The sequence below is a fragment of the Limanda limanda genome, chromosome 21 (assembly GCF_963576545.1).
Source record: "Limanda limanda chromosome 21, fLimLim1.1, whole genome shotgun sequence".
NCBI lineage: Eukaryota > Metazoa > Chordata > Actinopteri > Pleuronectiformes > Pleuronectidae > Limanda > Limanda limanda.
Genome location: NC_083656.1, coordinates 10,306,604 through 10,323,609, shown reverse-complemented (window position 1 = coordinate 10,323,609; position 17,006 = coordinate 10,306,604). Strand labels below are relative to the sequence as shown.

The following is a 17,006-nucleotide window of genomic DNA, read 5'->3' as shown; positions in this document are numbered from 1 at the left end:
TTAATAAATCCTCCCTCCATGTCAGTGTTGTCACTGAAACTACTTTAGAGGATGTGGTTTAGGTCTCTAATATGAATGGGGTGGTCGAAATAATAGGAACACCTGTCCAAATAATGCATTACAATTAACTGCAACCTCCAAAATTGCTTTTTACTCAGTTTACAACAAACATTAAAGTGACGTTTGTTTTTCATAGCTGCTCTTTGAATTCAAATCCGGATGTTACATTTTTACCCGAAATACAGCCTGATATTTTCCATGGTTTTGACTTAACCTGTGTCGAGGAATTTATCTGATCTGCGTTTGTGTGTCAGCAGGATAACACAAAAACGACTCAGTCAATTTCAATGAAATTTTATGAAGGCATGGGGAATGACTCAAGGAAGAGCCCATTACATTTTGGTGCGGAGCCAGGACTTTCTAACACTTAATTTGCAAGCACATTTAGGGGACGGATAATTATGAGTGGGCAATTTGTTGCAGATCCAAATAATATCTGGTTCTAGTGAATCTTAAATGTGGTTTCATGAAGTGACTGTTGGGCCCCTGGCGGAGGTACACTCGCTACCATCAAATTTTATTTGCAGTTAATATCTTCTGTAAATTTCCCTTATTTGCAGCAACCTGACAAATCACATTTTGTAGATCAAACAATCAAACCAGAGCAATGATGGCCCCCCTCAAAACAAGAATATGCTCTAGACTTTGAAGATGCACTGCACACTTTGAGATCTTGCTCAGTTGCTTCCTCTGAGGACGTTTCATATTTTAATATTTCAGGTTTCACAAAGGTCATCTGAAAATGGATTCTGTGATAAAGGACCAGCTGTGTAAAATGCAAAACTTTTTTCCCGTTCTTCTCAGGAGCTACTGTGCAATGAAAAGATTCTGTTACTTAAGTCTGAGCATTCACATTAATATCAAGTTTCCAAACTCATGAGCAGCAGCAGAAGTTATTCAACATGTGATCACTTGTGTTACCTAAGCAGCTTAAACAGCATCACAGCTTTTAGTGGTGACTCTGCAGAATGTGGATTTCCATCATGGCGAGTGAATTTACGAGACGGACACCTCTGATCTAATAAAGTTTTATTTTCTTAGAAATGGTCAGTTTCCTGTTTTCTTTTTTTGTCTTTCTAAGAAAGTATACCCCTTTTTGAATTCCAACTAGCATCTACATAATGGTTATTGAATACTTCACAATATATTAAGTCTAGATGTTATGGTACATGCATACGATTCAGGCTGCATGAGGAGCCACAGTCACCACGATACACGGGGGAGGGGGGGGGTGATGTAGGGGATAGGGGTACTGCAGATTGACTCATCAGTTTCAGTTAATAGGAGCTCTGGCACCTCCTATTGGAACCCTCTCCACAAAACACTGACTGCATCAACTTATAAACATATACATATACACACACACACACTTTCACTGTACACAACACACATTTACACACGCGCATACACACCTTTATACAAGTGTGGAGTCCCTCCACCTGCCATTGAAGCTAATATACTGGAGAGGGTCATTAGTGTTAAACGAGATTCTCTTTCACAGAAAGAACTTCACCACTGGGACGTCAGAGTCTCTGCAGTTTCTCTGGGTGTCGGGGAGGGGGGACGCTAACCAAAGAAAAATAATAATTATAATAATATATAATAAAATAAAAGACATTCAAATACAGTCAGCTCTTTGCTTGAAAATACAAAACTACATGAGAAAGCATTGAAATAAAATCCATTGATCAGAACCTTTTCTTCTTTTTAAAAAAAAAAAAGCCCAAGTGCTCCATCACACACACACACACACAATCTTTCTCTTTATCCACACACAACAGAGCGACATCCTCCCATCCGTTGCCTAGTTACAACTGCATGGGCAGCCAATGGGGATGGCAGCTGCGAGGAAGCAGGAAGTCTCTTTGACAGCAGTTCTTGTGAAGAAGAAGAAGAAGAGGGCTGGGAATCGAGGATTTACATCGGGGGTGGGGGGGGGGATTTCGTGTGCTGCCAAAACAGCGCAGGCCGCCATCGGCAGCCCCTCTGCATAGCCCTTCTCCTCCCTGCCTACAGACTGCAATAAGAAATACTCGGGTGAGGAATCTCTTGTGGCCATTCTGTCAGTCTACGCTCAGCTCCACTGCTCCCTCTAGTGGAGTCTTGACTCTGCTGCAGCGAGTCGGGCTGCAGTGGGCAGGAAGCTGCTTCCTCTGCAGCCTTTCACCTTGATCCCGTCTGAGAGCGCCACAATCATAGAGTCTCTCTGGGTACTTATGGCTGCACGTGGATGTGTGTATGTGAATGTGTGTTTTAAGTGTGTATGTGGGTGCGTGTGCATGGCCGTGTGCAATGTAATGTGTTTGTATGCTTATGTGAGAGAGTGTAACTCGACGGGATGCTTTCAGTTATGTTGCAGAGTGTTGGACTCGATGGGTGGCGCTGAATCATACAGAGTGTCCGTGTCGTGTGTGGGCTCGCCGGCCAGCGTGCATGGGTTGGACAACGTTCCTGCGCCGCAGTCACAAAAAAACCTGAGAGGGAAAGAAACCAAGGATTAACAACCACAGTATTATTGAAATAAGTGAAAGAAGATGTCAAAACAAGTTGATAAAATAATGAAAATACATTTGGTTTTTGAGATGTGATCTGTTGCTCAGAGTCTGTTCCCAAAATAAGATATTTGTCAGCAATGCCAATAAGGAAGTAAAACTTACCGGTCGTGCCGTATAAACTCTACATCATGTCCTTGGTGGCATTTTTTGATGCAGTTAACACAGATGGCGTTCCTATCTGTCGTGTTACAGGTGTGACATCTGCAGAGAAAATACATTATATACATCTTAAACTTCTTGTTTTGTCAGAAAGTCAACCCTTTCAAAAAATCTTTTATATCATACGAGGAGAAAAGGCAAAAAGTCGTCAAATCTGAGTGAAAAAGTAATGTTTGACATTTTTGTTAAAAATAACTATTACAATTGCTGGAGATTAATCTAAATATTAATTGCAGCAATAAACAGTTTATTAGGAAGTTTATTTCTGTGGTGTACCTGTAGAAGTCGTGCATGGGGTAACTGGTGTAGCTGGAGATCTTGTAGAGACACTGTCCTCTGCTCACCGCCTTCTCAATTGCATCCTGGTTATTCAGAATCTTATTATCTGATATAGGAGGAACAGAAAATAAAGGTTGTGAATAAATGGTTGCCATAAAACAGCAAAGCTTGTGACCAGCCTGAGTTTAACTTCAATAACACAAAGCTGCATTTTACCTTTCATAGTGACGTTGACTCCTGAGGCTAGAAACAAGCCTCCGAAGCGGTTGTTGAAGATCTGGTTTCCCTCGAGCGTAGCTGTGGCGTGGTTGGTGATTTCAATACCTGCGTAAGGAAGAAGATAAAATCGGCCATCAGTACCAAAAATGTATATTAACAAGGATGTTATTCGTGGCTACATGGAGATTATTTTTGAAAAAAGCTAACCAGCAGCAAAGCCGTCAAAGATGCGGTTCTTCCGGAGGATGGGATGGCTGTTGGTGCTGATCAGCACGCCAGCCTGAGCGTTCCTGAAGATGTCGTTCTCTTCCAGCAGACCTACGGAGAAAAAGGTAACACACACCAAACTATAAATATCCAGGAGTAAAATCCCAAGTAACAAAGACCAGGGTAACAGGAAAGAAGATGCCAAAGTTCGAATGTGTCCTCGTCATATCTTCCAAACAGAGAGAATAGTTCAGAAGCTATGTGATGTTTTCTGATCGTTAACAAAGACTTTACAGATCACACTGCAGTACCTCTGCCTCCATTGAAAATGCAGATGCCTCCATCTCTGCCGTCATGTATTTTGTTTCTTCTCAGCGTTGGGTTGCTGTCCGTCTTGATCCACACTCCTGCCATGGCATTGTCAAAGATTTCATTGTCTTCGATGAAGCCCAGACCTGATACATTAAACAGCTGGATTAGACACAGATGAACACAAACACACACACACACACACACACATCATATGAGGCAGAAGGTGGTAAAATACAGACCTGAGTTGTAGACTAAGATCCCCCCATTCTGGCCCCCCCATATCTTGTTGCGCCGGATCTTTGGGTTGCTCCCCGTCCTGTCAAGATTCAACAAAAACATTTAAAATCAGAAAATTTACAAAACTATGTGCTTAAGCTCCTATTTTGTATCCTCACTGCTGAGAGAGAGGGGGGGTTATCATTACCTTATTTGTACACCCGAGTACATGTGATTGTAGATGTCATTGTCTTCCAATACACCGTGCCCATTGTCATAGAAATATACACCAACCTAAATGGAGGTAAATGGAAATAATCAAAACACAGAATGAAGCTATAAAATATCTTAAAAGGAAAGTCACAGCAATGACACTGTAGTTCAAATGCATAACTTTATATTTGCAGTAATGTAAAATACAAAAAGACGAGAACACAATTTCTGAGGATTAGACCCCAGCTGAGTGAGGACTGCAATCTCATATCAATAATGATCCAATAAACATAATGAAAGCCAAAACAAATGTACATGATCCAGTACATCTGTCACTTAACCACAATTCAATTACAAGCCCGAAAAATCGAATTACAACTATAAATGTATTATAATACTCCGAATATTTGACCTGTTTGCCGCTATGGATGCGGTTCTTGCGGAGGACCGGAGTGCTGCCTGTGGTCACCCACACTCCGGCCAGCGTGTTGCTGTAAACCTCATTCTCCTCGATCACCCCCTGGCCTTTTTCATGCTAAAACACACAAAGAAACAGCTGTAAAAAAACCCAGGTCTGATGAGAGTTAAATATCTGACGGAAGTAGTTTCACACTGATGAGTGAATTTACCACATAGATGCCTCCGTGCTGTCCATCGTGGATCTTGTTGTGCCTTACAATGGGGCAACTGTTGGTTCGAATCTGGATTCCCGCCAAGGCATTACCATAGATATCGTTGCTCTCTATCAAACCCCGTCCATCTCCAAATATGTACACCCCTCCTTGGTTACCGTTGAATATAGCATTTCCCCTGAATATACAGGAAATAAACAGTCACAATCTTGGAGAGGACAGGCATAACAACACAAAATGAAAAGATGCAAACAAGGTGCAATATTTGTTGTTCTACATTTACATCAATATCATATTCGATCTTCGCACTAAAGTTTAATCTTGTACCAAACCAATACCTAGATAGCAAGTGCCTGTCCAGGTTTAATCAAGATGCTGTTCCTGTGTGAAGTGCGTGTTCTCACCGTATCGTCGGGTCACTGTTGGACGTGATCCACACACCGGCAAAGTTATTAGCATAGATTTTGTTCTCTATAAACTGTCCCCGCCCCTTCTCGTGGACATAGATGCCTCCTGTTTGGCCATGATGGATCTCACAGCGCACCACTGTGGGGTTGGCGTAGGCCTTCACCTCAAAGCCTGCTATACGGTTCCTATGGATGTTACAGTTCTCAAAGTAACCCTGAAACATGGGAAAGAAGGCATATATGATAAATGGTCAGGTGATCCTTCAAGTAAACTGTATGGCATGACATCGCTATTGAGTATTTACCATGCCGTGGTCGAAGGTGAACACTCCGACATCTCGTCCATGGTGGATGTGGTTACGTCTAATGATGGGATTGCCGTGGTTTTTCACCCAAATTCCTGCTAGCGCATTGTTGCTGATCTCATTGTCCTCATAAATCCCCTGTGAGAAAAAAACAAATCTTCAAGTGAGAATCAAAGCTTGTATGTGTGAGAGCATTCATTGTGAACCATGTGTGCTTTTAAGGGGGGGGGAAGAGAGGTTCTCATTACCTGTGCATGGTCTGTGATGTAAAGGCCTACGTTCTCACAGTCGCTGATGTTGCAGTGCTTGATGGTCGGACAGGCCCCTTGGCCACTCACACATACAGCTGAACCCACTATACACAGGGGTAACAGAGGGTCACGAAAAAGTAGGACAAAAATAATGATCACTTTCACTTTCAAATGATCTGTCAGTTGCTTAACAATCAATAAAAAATCCAAATAGGCATTCAATTCACAGTGTTACAAACTAATGCTGCTGTGATTGTCTCCCATCCGGTCCATTCCACTATTTTATATATGTAACCAGCTCGATTTGTTTTATGCATCTGCCACAGCGGTCACATTCATCTAATAAACAGCTAATTTGTAAAATATTCTACCATCCTGAGACAGAAGCTACAATTATAAACTTTAATTGTCTGCTCCCTGCAGCTCAAGAGCAGAGTCAAATCAGAGTAGGAAAGTCTTTTCACATAAGAAAGATGACCAGCAAAGCAGAGGTTTCGGTTTAAAAGTGATGGTGGTACAGGCAGGAAGAACATTTGGCAATAGTTCAAATTTAACCCGAATACCAAAAGGTAACGTGAAGGTGACAGCATCATGAGCTACTCATCACACATGTTACTCCAAGATGATGGTGTCTGCAGCAAAAGCCTTTTTTTGATAATTGTCTTGATTAATCAGAAATGGCAACGAAAACATTTCCTCACCATGACATCTCTGACATTGACAATTCAAATTTTGTGAAATTTATAAAAACTAATAGTAAATCTAATCAGGCACACTGTCTCTGAGTATGTCAGACATGTGGGCAACTATCAGGGAAAGAATTTTTGGGAATCCACAAATAAATAAAACCACAACTAGTAAAACTAAAATCGCTTGCAGGACATAAAATGTATTGTTGCCATATGGTTAATGCTGGTAACATTTTATGTCCAAATGGTTTAATCACTTGATTAAATTAAATTGAGGTGACTAAAAGTAACCATAATACAGTTACATTTTGCCTTTGGGACAGATTCTCAATTTCCTTATTTAGAAGCTACTTAATAAAAGTAGGTGCCCCAATGCTTTTTTATTTCCCACCCAAGACCCAAATAACTACTTTACTCTTGAATTTAAGGACCACACTGATCACTTAGTGATACGACAAAACAAAGCAACATTGTGCTTTTCAAATCATAGAAACCAAACGGTTGAACAGCCAAATCATCTCTACATTCATTTTTGAGGCTGTACAAGTGTGATGTAAATGTGATCACTGCATGTGTGTTACCTGTGCAGGTGGAACGGATGATGCAGTGGTCGATGTTCGGGCTGCAGTTGACTGTGATCTCCAGACAGTGGTGGGCGTTGTGGTGCTGCGCCGACTTATCATCGGGATTAAACTGCGGAGAGGAAAGCAGCAGAGGTCAGACAGAGGCTGAGTTTACTCACAACACGTCAAGCTTCTGTCCACCCACCACATCCACACTGGACTTTGCCTACTAGAGGCATCAGTTCGACAGATTATTGAAGCCGATTACAGAATATAGTCAGAAAACAACTCACAGCAGCAGACAGAAAATAATATGATTCTCAGAGTGTGTTTTTTTATGCAACTCTAAAGACATCAGTCAAAAATCTTTAACTTTGAATGTGTTACTGGTGTCATATAACATCGAGTTCAACTCTAATCCGATTTAGTCTCACTACATCCACATGGTGAACTTTCTCCAGTGTAACAGTGTATTTATGTATGTGTATATAAATAAATAAATAGACACTCGAGGTATTCAAGTTGATTGTAAACAGGTTGTTTACCTTTATGGTCATGTATCCCACATAGGCGTCCTCCGAACCCTCCATGAAGACAAACGTCGAGTCTCGCGTATTCTCTATCACCACCTTGTCAGCTACTTTACCAGGAGCTGAGAGGAAAGCAGAAAAAACCCTCAACACTCATAGATTTGGACACAAACGCCGCTGAATGTGAGAGATATTGATTGCAGAAGGCACAAGCATCTAGGTTTATTAGATTCGTGTAGTTTTCACTGAAGGCAAAATGCTCACCTGCACCGATCATGGTGATGGGAGACTCTATGTAAATCCACTCGTCTGTGTAGATGCCAGAGTGAACAAAGATTAGTCCATCAAAGTGGGCCTCTTGGACCCCACCCAGTGCATCCTCAATGGTGTCATAGTACTGCAGGTGAAAGGCACAATCTCTTTCAGGCAGAATATACACATCATCTATCAGAGGGCAGTCTGGAAAAGCAACCAAGTGTATACATTAGCTGTGGTAAAGATTTCTCTTCAACTCTGAGGTTTTAACTTACCAGCATGTTCTCTCTGCCTTTGTATCTGCCAGGGTTACTGTAGAAATGCTCGGCAAAGCCTGGTTTTACATGGGCACCTTTGTACTGCAACACAGAAAACACCAAGGTCCATATGAAGAGTAAATTATCACTTTGCAATAGCGAGTATAGGCTTGATTAAAAAATTTAATTTCTTCTGATGCTAAAGTGTTTTATTTAAATAGAAAACACCAAACAAAGAGGTCTTTTTACCCAAGAAAGTCTCATAAAGGATTTAATCAGCGTGGGTTTTCTGCATTGTATTATAACAGACCGGAAATGGTATTTATCGAATAGTTTGCAAGAAAAAGTCGTGTGGGTGCAGCTGTAAATATATGCAACCCAAAACCCAACCAAAATAGCTGAGACAATTAAACACTGCAGCAATTACCACACAAGACAAGAGTAACATCTTAGGAATTGAGTGAGAATGAAACACCACAATTTCTGTGATAGCCATCAATACTTTAAATTTTCAAAATAATTATAAAATATCTTGTCTCACATTAGCCTGAGGATCTTTAAAGATGTGGATGGACACCGTCAGTGGATGAGATTAACTTATTATTTTGTATATAACCTCAGACGCACAAAGTAAGCACATCAACATCTACTACACTGATCTGTTGAAGGATGAATAGAATAGTTCACTGTGTGACTTCTGGTTAATACTAGTCATGTATTAAAAAAATAAAAGTAGAAGAAACTACTCATTTACAATTGGCCAGAATTTCTTCAGACAAAAGAGCTTTGCAAAGGAAATGCTTTTGAGATGTTGTGATATCATGGTGTGCAGGTGATACGAGAAAACAATAAGATATTAGACACAAGCATGAAAGTAAAAGCTCTTAAAGATGAAATCAAGCATTTTAACTTTACAGACTCATTTCCCCCTGGTCAGACATTATTCCTCTAGCGTGCGGCATGGATTTTATTGCAAAGCCAAAAATGACTTTGCAGAACTCCACCCTGTATATTTTTAGTATACAGAGATAACATAAGGAGGGAATAAAGTAAACCAGGACTATGCAGAGAACGGAAGCTCCTCTGAGAGCACTTTCTTCATGAAAAGACAACACATCAAAAAACTTTAAGGACCAACTCACCAGCTGTTGGAAGCTTTCCTTCCAGGGGTTTGGGTGTTCATGCTCCTCAGGGCTGACCTGGTAGAATCTGCCCGGTTCAGGGTGCATCATGGGACGCGTGTACTCAAACACCTCCATATACAGACGCTTCCTGCCAGATTAAAACCACATACACAGAACTTCAGTTGTCTTCTCTCTTTTCATGACTGACATTTACAACAGGAACAGGATCGTTTCCACTGACCATAGTATGGGGTCATTGGCTAGCTGGCTAAACCTCTTGCACACACAAGCCGCCTGACAGAGATCCTGTTCCAGTAAGTAGGAGAAGATCTTCAAAACGACCTCATCTGGAAGCTTCTGCTGCAGATATTGCTCTGCTGGGGCTGCTAAAAACACACAAACAAACACACACACTCCCGACATAAGCTTTTGGAAAAATCTTTCATTCCATGCACATTAAACTATGGAGTCAGGTAATTTAATGGATTGCAAAATAACAAGATTTGCCAGAACACAAAGGGGGGGGGGGGAATCAATAAAAAGGAAGCTAACTCTATCCTTGCCCAGCTGCAGAGATTTAACACACCTGGCAGGTCGTGGCTCTTACCGGACACTCGTGCCCGCTTGGCTCGATGGCCAAAGGCCTCTGTCGATGAAGTGGACGCTCCCTGCAAAAGAGGGCAAAGAGATATTAACTTCACGCCAAGGACTTAGTAATAAACTGGGAAATGTACTGCTGTGTCACAAAATCATTGTTCCCCCAGAGAAGGACACGCTCAATCAGCAGGTCAGTTTCTTTCACACACACACACACAAGCCTGGAGACATGCACAGTCAAATGTTTCCGTCTTACGTCCATCGGGCTCTTGCTGGGGCAGGCGGAGGCGGTGGCAGAGGCAGCAGCGGTTCTCTTGGGGAGCAGGGTCTTGCGTCGGAGCTGGTAGGGACTGTTCTGAGCTCCTTGACCAGATTCCTCAATGGCCATTTCTGCTGCAGCGGCTGCAGGAGCCTCCTCATCTAGACACAAAAGGCAAAACACAATTTTCCTATACATCAGCCACTTTGTCAAGTGGCACTTTTAGAAATGCACAAAGCCTCACGACATGTAATTAAAAAATAAATCTATATATTTCTTCATGGAGACAGTTCACCTCTCGTTTACTAAATCAAACCCCTAGAACGTCTTCCCTTTAACTGCAGGAAACATCTACTGTTACTATTGATACTCCTATTCTCCTGAGCATTACTAAACAATGGTGTGCATTCTACTCACATGCTGTGGGCATACTGCGCAGGCTAACAGGCAGGGTAGGAGCTGGTGTGGCAGACAAAGGTTACTGATTGATAATGGCAGATGCACCCCCTGCAGCCACATAGCAAGGCTCTTATGTGCGGTCATGCCCCGGCTGAAATCGGCCAGGGTGCATTTGCCGTGTGGCTCTCACAGGAGCAGAACCAGGCTCGTCTTTACAAAGGGGGGGTGCTGTCAAAATCCTGGGCCGCAGAAGAAGTCGATCGGACGTGCGGCTTCATGGCTACAAACCCAACTGCGTAGCTGGCAAATCCGCGGTGTAAACAATCCGAGCTCCGGCTAGCAGGCACCGAGAACAAGGAAGGGGATGTGGGTTCGAATCCGCGGGTTGCGCTAGCTTCTCGCCAAAAGCTCACAAAATGGACACAGGCAAATCGTCCCAAAACCCCCCCCCCCTCCACCGTATCATCTATCACAGCTGATCCACCGTAGCCTCTTGTAGCCGGGGCAGCTAGCTAGCATTGCCCCCCCCCCGGTCGCCTGCTAATGTTTTTGTTAACGTTACACCCCAAAAATGGCAGTCCACCAGACGCCGCAGATTTACACCCTCGGAATCGGTAGTGACAGCTGGGAATGCAATGGCCGAGCTCACACGGGAGGCTGCGGTGAAACGCTGTGGAGTCAACCCCTTCGCCTCCAGCTGAAGAAGCTTGAATATGAGCCATGAATGTTATAACGTAATACGCATTACGTGAGGGCGAAGACAACCCCCAACCTCCACCTAGGCGAAGCTAAGCTAAGCTAGCGGTGTTCGCTAGCCCCCAATCACTCAAGCCAAACAAAGCGCGGCCTGGCCTAAGCCACAGAGCGAGAAGCCTCGGGTTTTCCTGCTGCAGCCGCCGCCGCAGCGGAGCAGCGAACGCGGCCTGTGGAGCACAGACGCGGGGCAACACGCAGGACTGACACCGGGTTAGGGTTCGGGTTCCCCGCGGGCCTGGCTTACCTCTGTCCCCGTTGTTCCGCTCGGGCTGCACCGGGCGCGGCCTCGACACTCGCCTGGGTCTCCTGTTGGTGGCTCTGACGGAGTTCATCTGGGGAGTTGGTTGTTGAAAAACGGGCACAGCTTTCCTCGACCCGCCCGCTGCTGGATGTCGCACTCGGCCCGGTCTACCAGCCGCACGGCCCTTTTCCCAGACGAGCCCGAACGACTGCGACCGAAAACCCGCTGGTGTTTGGGGTGGAATCGGCTGTTTTTTCCTCCGTAGTGCTGCAGCCTCCCCCCGTATCGCCGCTCGGTGCCAGCTCCGTCTCAGTCTGTAGCAGGAGGAGCCATTAACCCAAAGGGGAAGAATCGCGAGAAAAAACAGAGCCACAGTGCGAGCTCAGCCAATCAGGTGCGGGGGTTCATGAGCTCCTCCCGGAACAGCCAATCAGGAGGCTCGTCTCATGAGGAATTGACAAACCCTTCTGTTGGGGTTCGGAATCGGTGAAGCGGCGATTTGATCACCGATGAGACTCATCGATGAACCGATGATCATAACAAAGTGAACAGAAAACAGGATGTCAGCTGTGCTCATGGAGCCCAAACACTGCGCATGCTACTTCCTGTTTGGGTCATTTGTGACCAGGATCACACTTTCACATAAAAGGTTAAAGTTCATTATTTCTAGTTTATTGACAAGAAGCAAACAACTCTGCATTTGTTTCATTACTTCCCCCATCAAATAAGCTTGGGTAGAAAAACGGTCCCCTGGGCACACAGAAGTCAAAGCCCCCCTCACCCACCCCTCCTCACAGGGATTGTTCACCCAAAAATGAAAATCCAGTTATCTACTCACCAGTATGCAGATGGAAGGGAGGGTACTTTTAAATACTTTTGGAGTTTTAGGGGTAAATTCGACTGGAAAAGGCGTCACTCACACCGTTTTCTTAGCCTCAATCCTCCTATTTCCTGCTGCAGTTCTCGTGAGTATCGCAAGGACTCGCCGCTTCGACTCGAGTTTGAATGTCGGGGCTTACAGACACTTGGATGAAACCGCAGGAGCAGTGTGGAGACATTTTCTGTTTAGTTTTATTTAACCTTAACGATAATTAGTGAATTTCATTTTTTGGTGAACTATCCTTTTAATGAATTAGGGACTAATTGAGTAGTTTGTAGTTGTTTGTGTATCTTATCTTTGCTTGGTTTATTTTTGTTGATATTCTGTGTATCTTTGGAGGCATCTTGTGTCTATTTGTAGTCTTTTGGGGATTCTATGTCATCAATTTGTAGCCCTTTGCGGTCATTTTGTATCACTTTACAGTCATCTTTTGTGTTGGTAGTTCTTTCTTATTTCTGTATAGTCAAACCTATGTATTTTGCAGACCTTTAGCATCTCGCTGTAGTCATTTTGTGTCTCTTAGACATCATTTTGTGTCTATTTTTGTGGTCCTTTTGCATTTCTGCGCCTTCATGTTGTGTTTCTTTGTGGTCAGTTTGTGTCTCATTGTTTCTTTGTGGTTGTTCTGAATGTGCTGGAAACTGTAATTGTGCTCTTTGACTTTCTAACCACAAATATTAAAAATAATTCCATTCTTTGCTGGTTTGGCCAATTCAGTAATCCACCCATGCTAGTACAGGATCCATATTTATTATTTTCCATCGTTTGGTGACAATATTAGTGGAATTGAGAAATATACTTGTTTTTATGGATGATCTGACACTTTAATATAGACTATAGACACACCCATCATTAAATAGGAGAGTGAAAACTGCATTTGAAAGTTAATCATGCAATTTTGTTAGAATAATCAATTTATGAGTCAGCTCTTAAACTCATAAGGAAATATAGTTATTAACGTTTTTAAATTTAAGTGGCTTAACCCACATTGTTTATCTTCTTTTAACTAATTAATGATTTTTATTTGTTAGAAACAGAGCAGGAATTAGGCATATGATAGTCATACACATTACTAAATGAAATGACTTTTAAAAAAAAATCTATTATGTTTAATTATGCAATTCCATTTGAAGAGTCAATTATGAATTTGTAGTCCAAACTTAACCAGAAATTAGAATAAAAAAGTGGGAAGTTTTTCATTAACTGTATGAATGTGGTTGTGTATGTATAACTGTACTGTAAAGAGCTATATAAATAATGACCATTTACCATATACCATATCAAAGTGAAATTAATCAGAATATATCTGCATGCAAATGATGCATGAGTTCATTGATTGATGTCAAATTAAAAAGACCTTCTTTTTTTCCAGTGTTACACTCATTCCATATTTGCATCCAAACATAAATTCAAGCTGAAATTCAAATCTCAAAATGTTTTTCCTCACCTTTTAAACCCACAGGATATGTCCATGAGAGTGTGTGAGTCTCGAACATTGTAATTTGTGTGGAATTTAATTTGGTCAATTAATATGATTTTAATCACTAGAGGGCATTGTTTAGCTGCAAAAAACTCAAATGATAAGACTAGGATCTTACAGCGCTTGAGGACGCAGCAGGATACTTGTCTCTTTTCTCTGTGTTCTGTCTGATCTGCGAGCAGCATCTGCACCTTCTGAACCTTCTTACAGTCATCAAAAGAAACTACCAATTTCTTTGTTTTGTCATTCGTTTTAGATTATTACAGTACAGAGTAATAGTATGAATGATATTTAATGCTTGTACAAATTAGATTATGCGGTTTATGTTAAATCAAATTCAGTGTATGCAGGAAATAATTTGCTATGGCAATCATCCTAATTCTGAATTCTTCCCAAATGCCATGAAATGTTTATTCTGTGTGGATATTATTACCTTTTTTATAGATTTTGAGTCTTTAACATGTGATAGCTTTCATGTAGGCAGGAAAGATGGTGGGAACGGAGCAACCTGTGGGTGGTGAGGTAATATTTTGCATGTCTTAAGCAGAAGGTCAACAGAAAGCCCTTGAAGGTATAAGTGAAAGTAGTTCCTGGATACATATTCACTGAGAGGTGTAGTGACTATTTTGAACTATGTACATTATAGCTCTTTTTGCAGGACCTATATTAATTATAAACAGCTGTCATGGAGAATTATAAGATAGTCAATGCTTTGTGTGTTATATTCTGTTTTTTTTTTCCTTCTTTCTCAGAAAACCATGATTCCCTTTTGCACACACTGATGTTACCTTGTGTGCAACCACTGTCTGTGTTCAATCAGTTTTGTTTACATAATAGTTTTCGTTTTGACATTTAACATTTTTTGTGACAAAATCTTCTTTTATAAAGACTTGCAAGGACAGAGCACCACCAGCCGTGAAGACAGAGAATAGTACATGTTATTTGCATCCCTCTGTTAAAACTCCACAGTGATGTTGTGCTTTTGTATTTGTTCTGCTGACAATATCAGTTATTTGATGGTAACTTTGTGGTGCTTGTAAAGTTGACTTATATTCATATATATTGTTACCCACAGCGGACAGAGCAAAGATCCCAGTGCACCCTGCACCAGTAGCATCACCTGGTGGTTAAAGACCACAAATGCACTCACACATTCAGTGTTGGCATGTAGGAAGCAGCGTATCCATATCAATGAGATTGACTCCTTCTCGCAGCTGTAGCCTTGAAACCCTCGCTTGTGTGTGTGTGTGTGTGTGTGAGTGTGTGTTATCGAGCTGCCATATCCCTGCTCCTGTAATAAGCAGAACAAGCAGCTGCGTAGTCTCCCCTCCCACAACCACCCACCCACCCTGGCACACAGAGCAGAGGTTGGTAGGGTCACTTTGTCCTTGAAAGCTTTGGATGCTCCGAAGGACAGAATTTAGATAAAGACGGCTCAATTCAGTGTGTATGTGTGTCTGTGTGTGTGTGCGTTTTATCTTCAGTTACTGCTCTTCATGCACCGACACCGCACAAAAGCGACTCATGCAGAGAATGAGCAATTGAAAACTTTATAAAATGATGTACGAAAAAACACCTATACATATATAAAAAGGTGAGGTCATTTGCAAACAATGAACAAAATGACATCACAACAATGACACGTCTCTGTTTTAAACGTCTAGAGAAAGTGAAGGGTTGAAGGGGAAGTGTGTGGGCTGCAGGAGACGGAATGTATGAGGAGATTATTAATCAGCACAGGCCCCTGCGGTGCGCCTCCTAATGAATATCAATCAATTATAATGCCTGATGTTAAATGAAAGTCGATTTCTTGATGAGCCTACACTGACGTCCCGAGCGTCTACACCTTTGTTAAGTGCTCTCGCTTGTTTCATTATCTCAGGACACCAGATGGACGGCGTTGGTTACATAAGATCCTACACGAGAGCAAAGTCAGGTTACGTCTTTCTGCTTTTTACCTGTGATCTAAATTATTCTTATGCAACAGACTCCACCCGTCTGGCACGCCAGCGAAGTTAAAACAAACACAATGAATTATCTAGGACAGTAACTTGACCTAGATTTTGGTCAAAGTATGCCGTTGATTTTGTCTGTGCTCGGTTTGCCATTGTGCTCAGAGTAGAGGTTACGCACCGATGGAGCCAATATTATGTTTGTGTGTGGAGAGTTGTGTAAGAGCGTGCTTCCATAATCAGCTTTGTGAAGCCTCTGCAAATGTGTGCTGGGATTTGTGAGTGCATACAGGAATCTGTTAATGTGTAATGAGACTTACAAGCGTATTGAGAATTGTACGTGTCGACAAAGCCATAAATGCGTTTCTAGATATTAATGAACAAAAATGGGATTTGCCCCAAGAGCTGGAAATACAGACTGGTTATAAGTTATAACTCAAGCTTGCAATTGGCTGTCATTTTAAACGTGATCTTACATTTCAGCCATGGAAGATCTGCAAATGTGAGTGGGTAAAGACAAAGTTCTACACACAGATTTGCAGGTATATGCAGTTTTGTCTACATATATACAAAGATCACATTTATAGTTTTTACACTGGTTGCCAGTGTATCACAGAGCCAACATATATCACCAACATATAGAGACTTAACAACTATTAATTCTCACATCTACGGTCAATTCAGAGACTTCAATCAACCTAGTTCCCAATCTGAATGTCTTTGGATTGTGGGAGGAAGCCGGACTATACCCGGGGAAAAACCCACGCCAGCACGGGGAGAACATGCTAGTCCAAACTGAAAGACCCCAACTGAACCACGATTCAAGCCAATAACATTCTTGCTGTAAGGCAACAGTGTTAACTGCTGCACCGCTGTGCTTCTGTGTGTATTACTACAATACTGGCCCGATACCCATTGATCACATTGATTGTTGTGGTTCAGGTGTCCAAAGATATTTGCAACATACTTTGGATACATAAACGCTAAACAACTATAACATGATATCCACCAAATAATACTAAAGATGAGTTGATGTTTCGTTTTCAGGATTTAACAATATGATAGAACAGAAAGAACAAGAGGACCTTTTTTAAACTACGAGATGTTCAGGATTTATAATCTCTATTTCTATCATAGCTAAAAAGCATTAGCTTTTTGAGAGACAGTCAGCATCGGCCACGGAGAGACCTCTGGAGAGGTTCACGGCAG

General features: G+C 42.1%; 1 protein-coding gene across 3 annotated transcripts; it reads right to left on the bottom strand.

Annotated features, from left to right (window-relative positions):
* Window positions 1–1,074: 1,074 nt before the first annotated feature.
* On the bottom strand, window positions 1,075–11,805 carry fbxo11b (F-box protein 11b). 3 transcript variants are annotated; one of them, XM_061094602.1, is made up of 22 exons: window positions 11,489–11,805; window positions 10,087–10,250; window positions 9,820–9,901; window positions 9,475–9,619; window positions 9,252–9,381; window positions 8,128–8,211; window positions 7,862–7,994; window positions 7,613–7,719; window positions 7,086–7,197; window positions 5,813–5,919; window positions 5,565–5,702; window positions 5,257–5,474; window positions 4,850–5,030; window positions 4,633–4,755; window positions 4,216–4,301; window positions 4,031–4,107; window positions 3,791–3,934; window positions 3,480–3,590; window positions 3,270–3,377; window positions 3,051–3,159; window positions 2,718–2,816; window positions 1,075–2,534 (listed from the first exon to the last, which is right to left on the bottom strand). In XM_061094602.1, the coding sequence occupies exons 1-22, from the start codon at window positions 11,574–11,576 to the stop codon at window positions 2,405–2,407; spliced, it is 2,676 nt and encodes an 891-aa protein (XP_060950585.1). In that variant the 5' UTR covers window positions 11,577–11,805; the 3' UTR covers window positions 1,075–2,404. The 3 variants fall into 3 exon arrangements, with proteins under 3 accessions (XP_060950585.1, XP_060950586.1, XP_060950587.1); XM_061094603.1 differs by having other exon boundaries at window positions 9,475–9,616; XM_061094604.1 differs by having other exon boundaries at window positions 9,841–9,901.
* Between the last annotated feature and the right edge of the window lie 5,201 nt (window positions 11,806–17,006).

Coding starts and splice junctions, on each gene's coding strand:
- fbxo11b (XM_061094602.1), bottom strand. CDS start 11,576: ATGAACTCCGTCAGAGCCACCAACAGGAGACCCAGGCGAGTGTCGAGG. Junction 9,382..9,474: donor GCCAATGACCCCATACTATG/GTCAGTGGAAAC, acceptor TTAATCTGGCAG/GAAGCGTCTGTATATGGAGG. Junction 5,031..5,256: donor AACAGTGACCCGACGATACG/GTGAGAACACGC, acceptor CTGTATATTCAG/GGGAAATGCTATATTCAACG.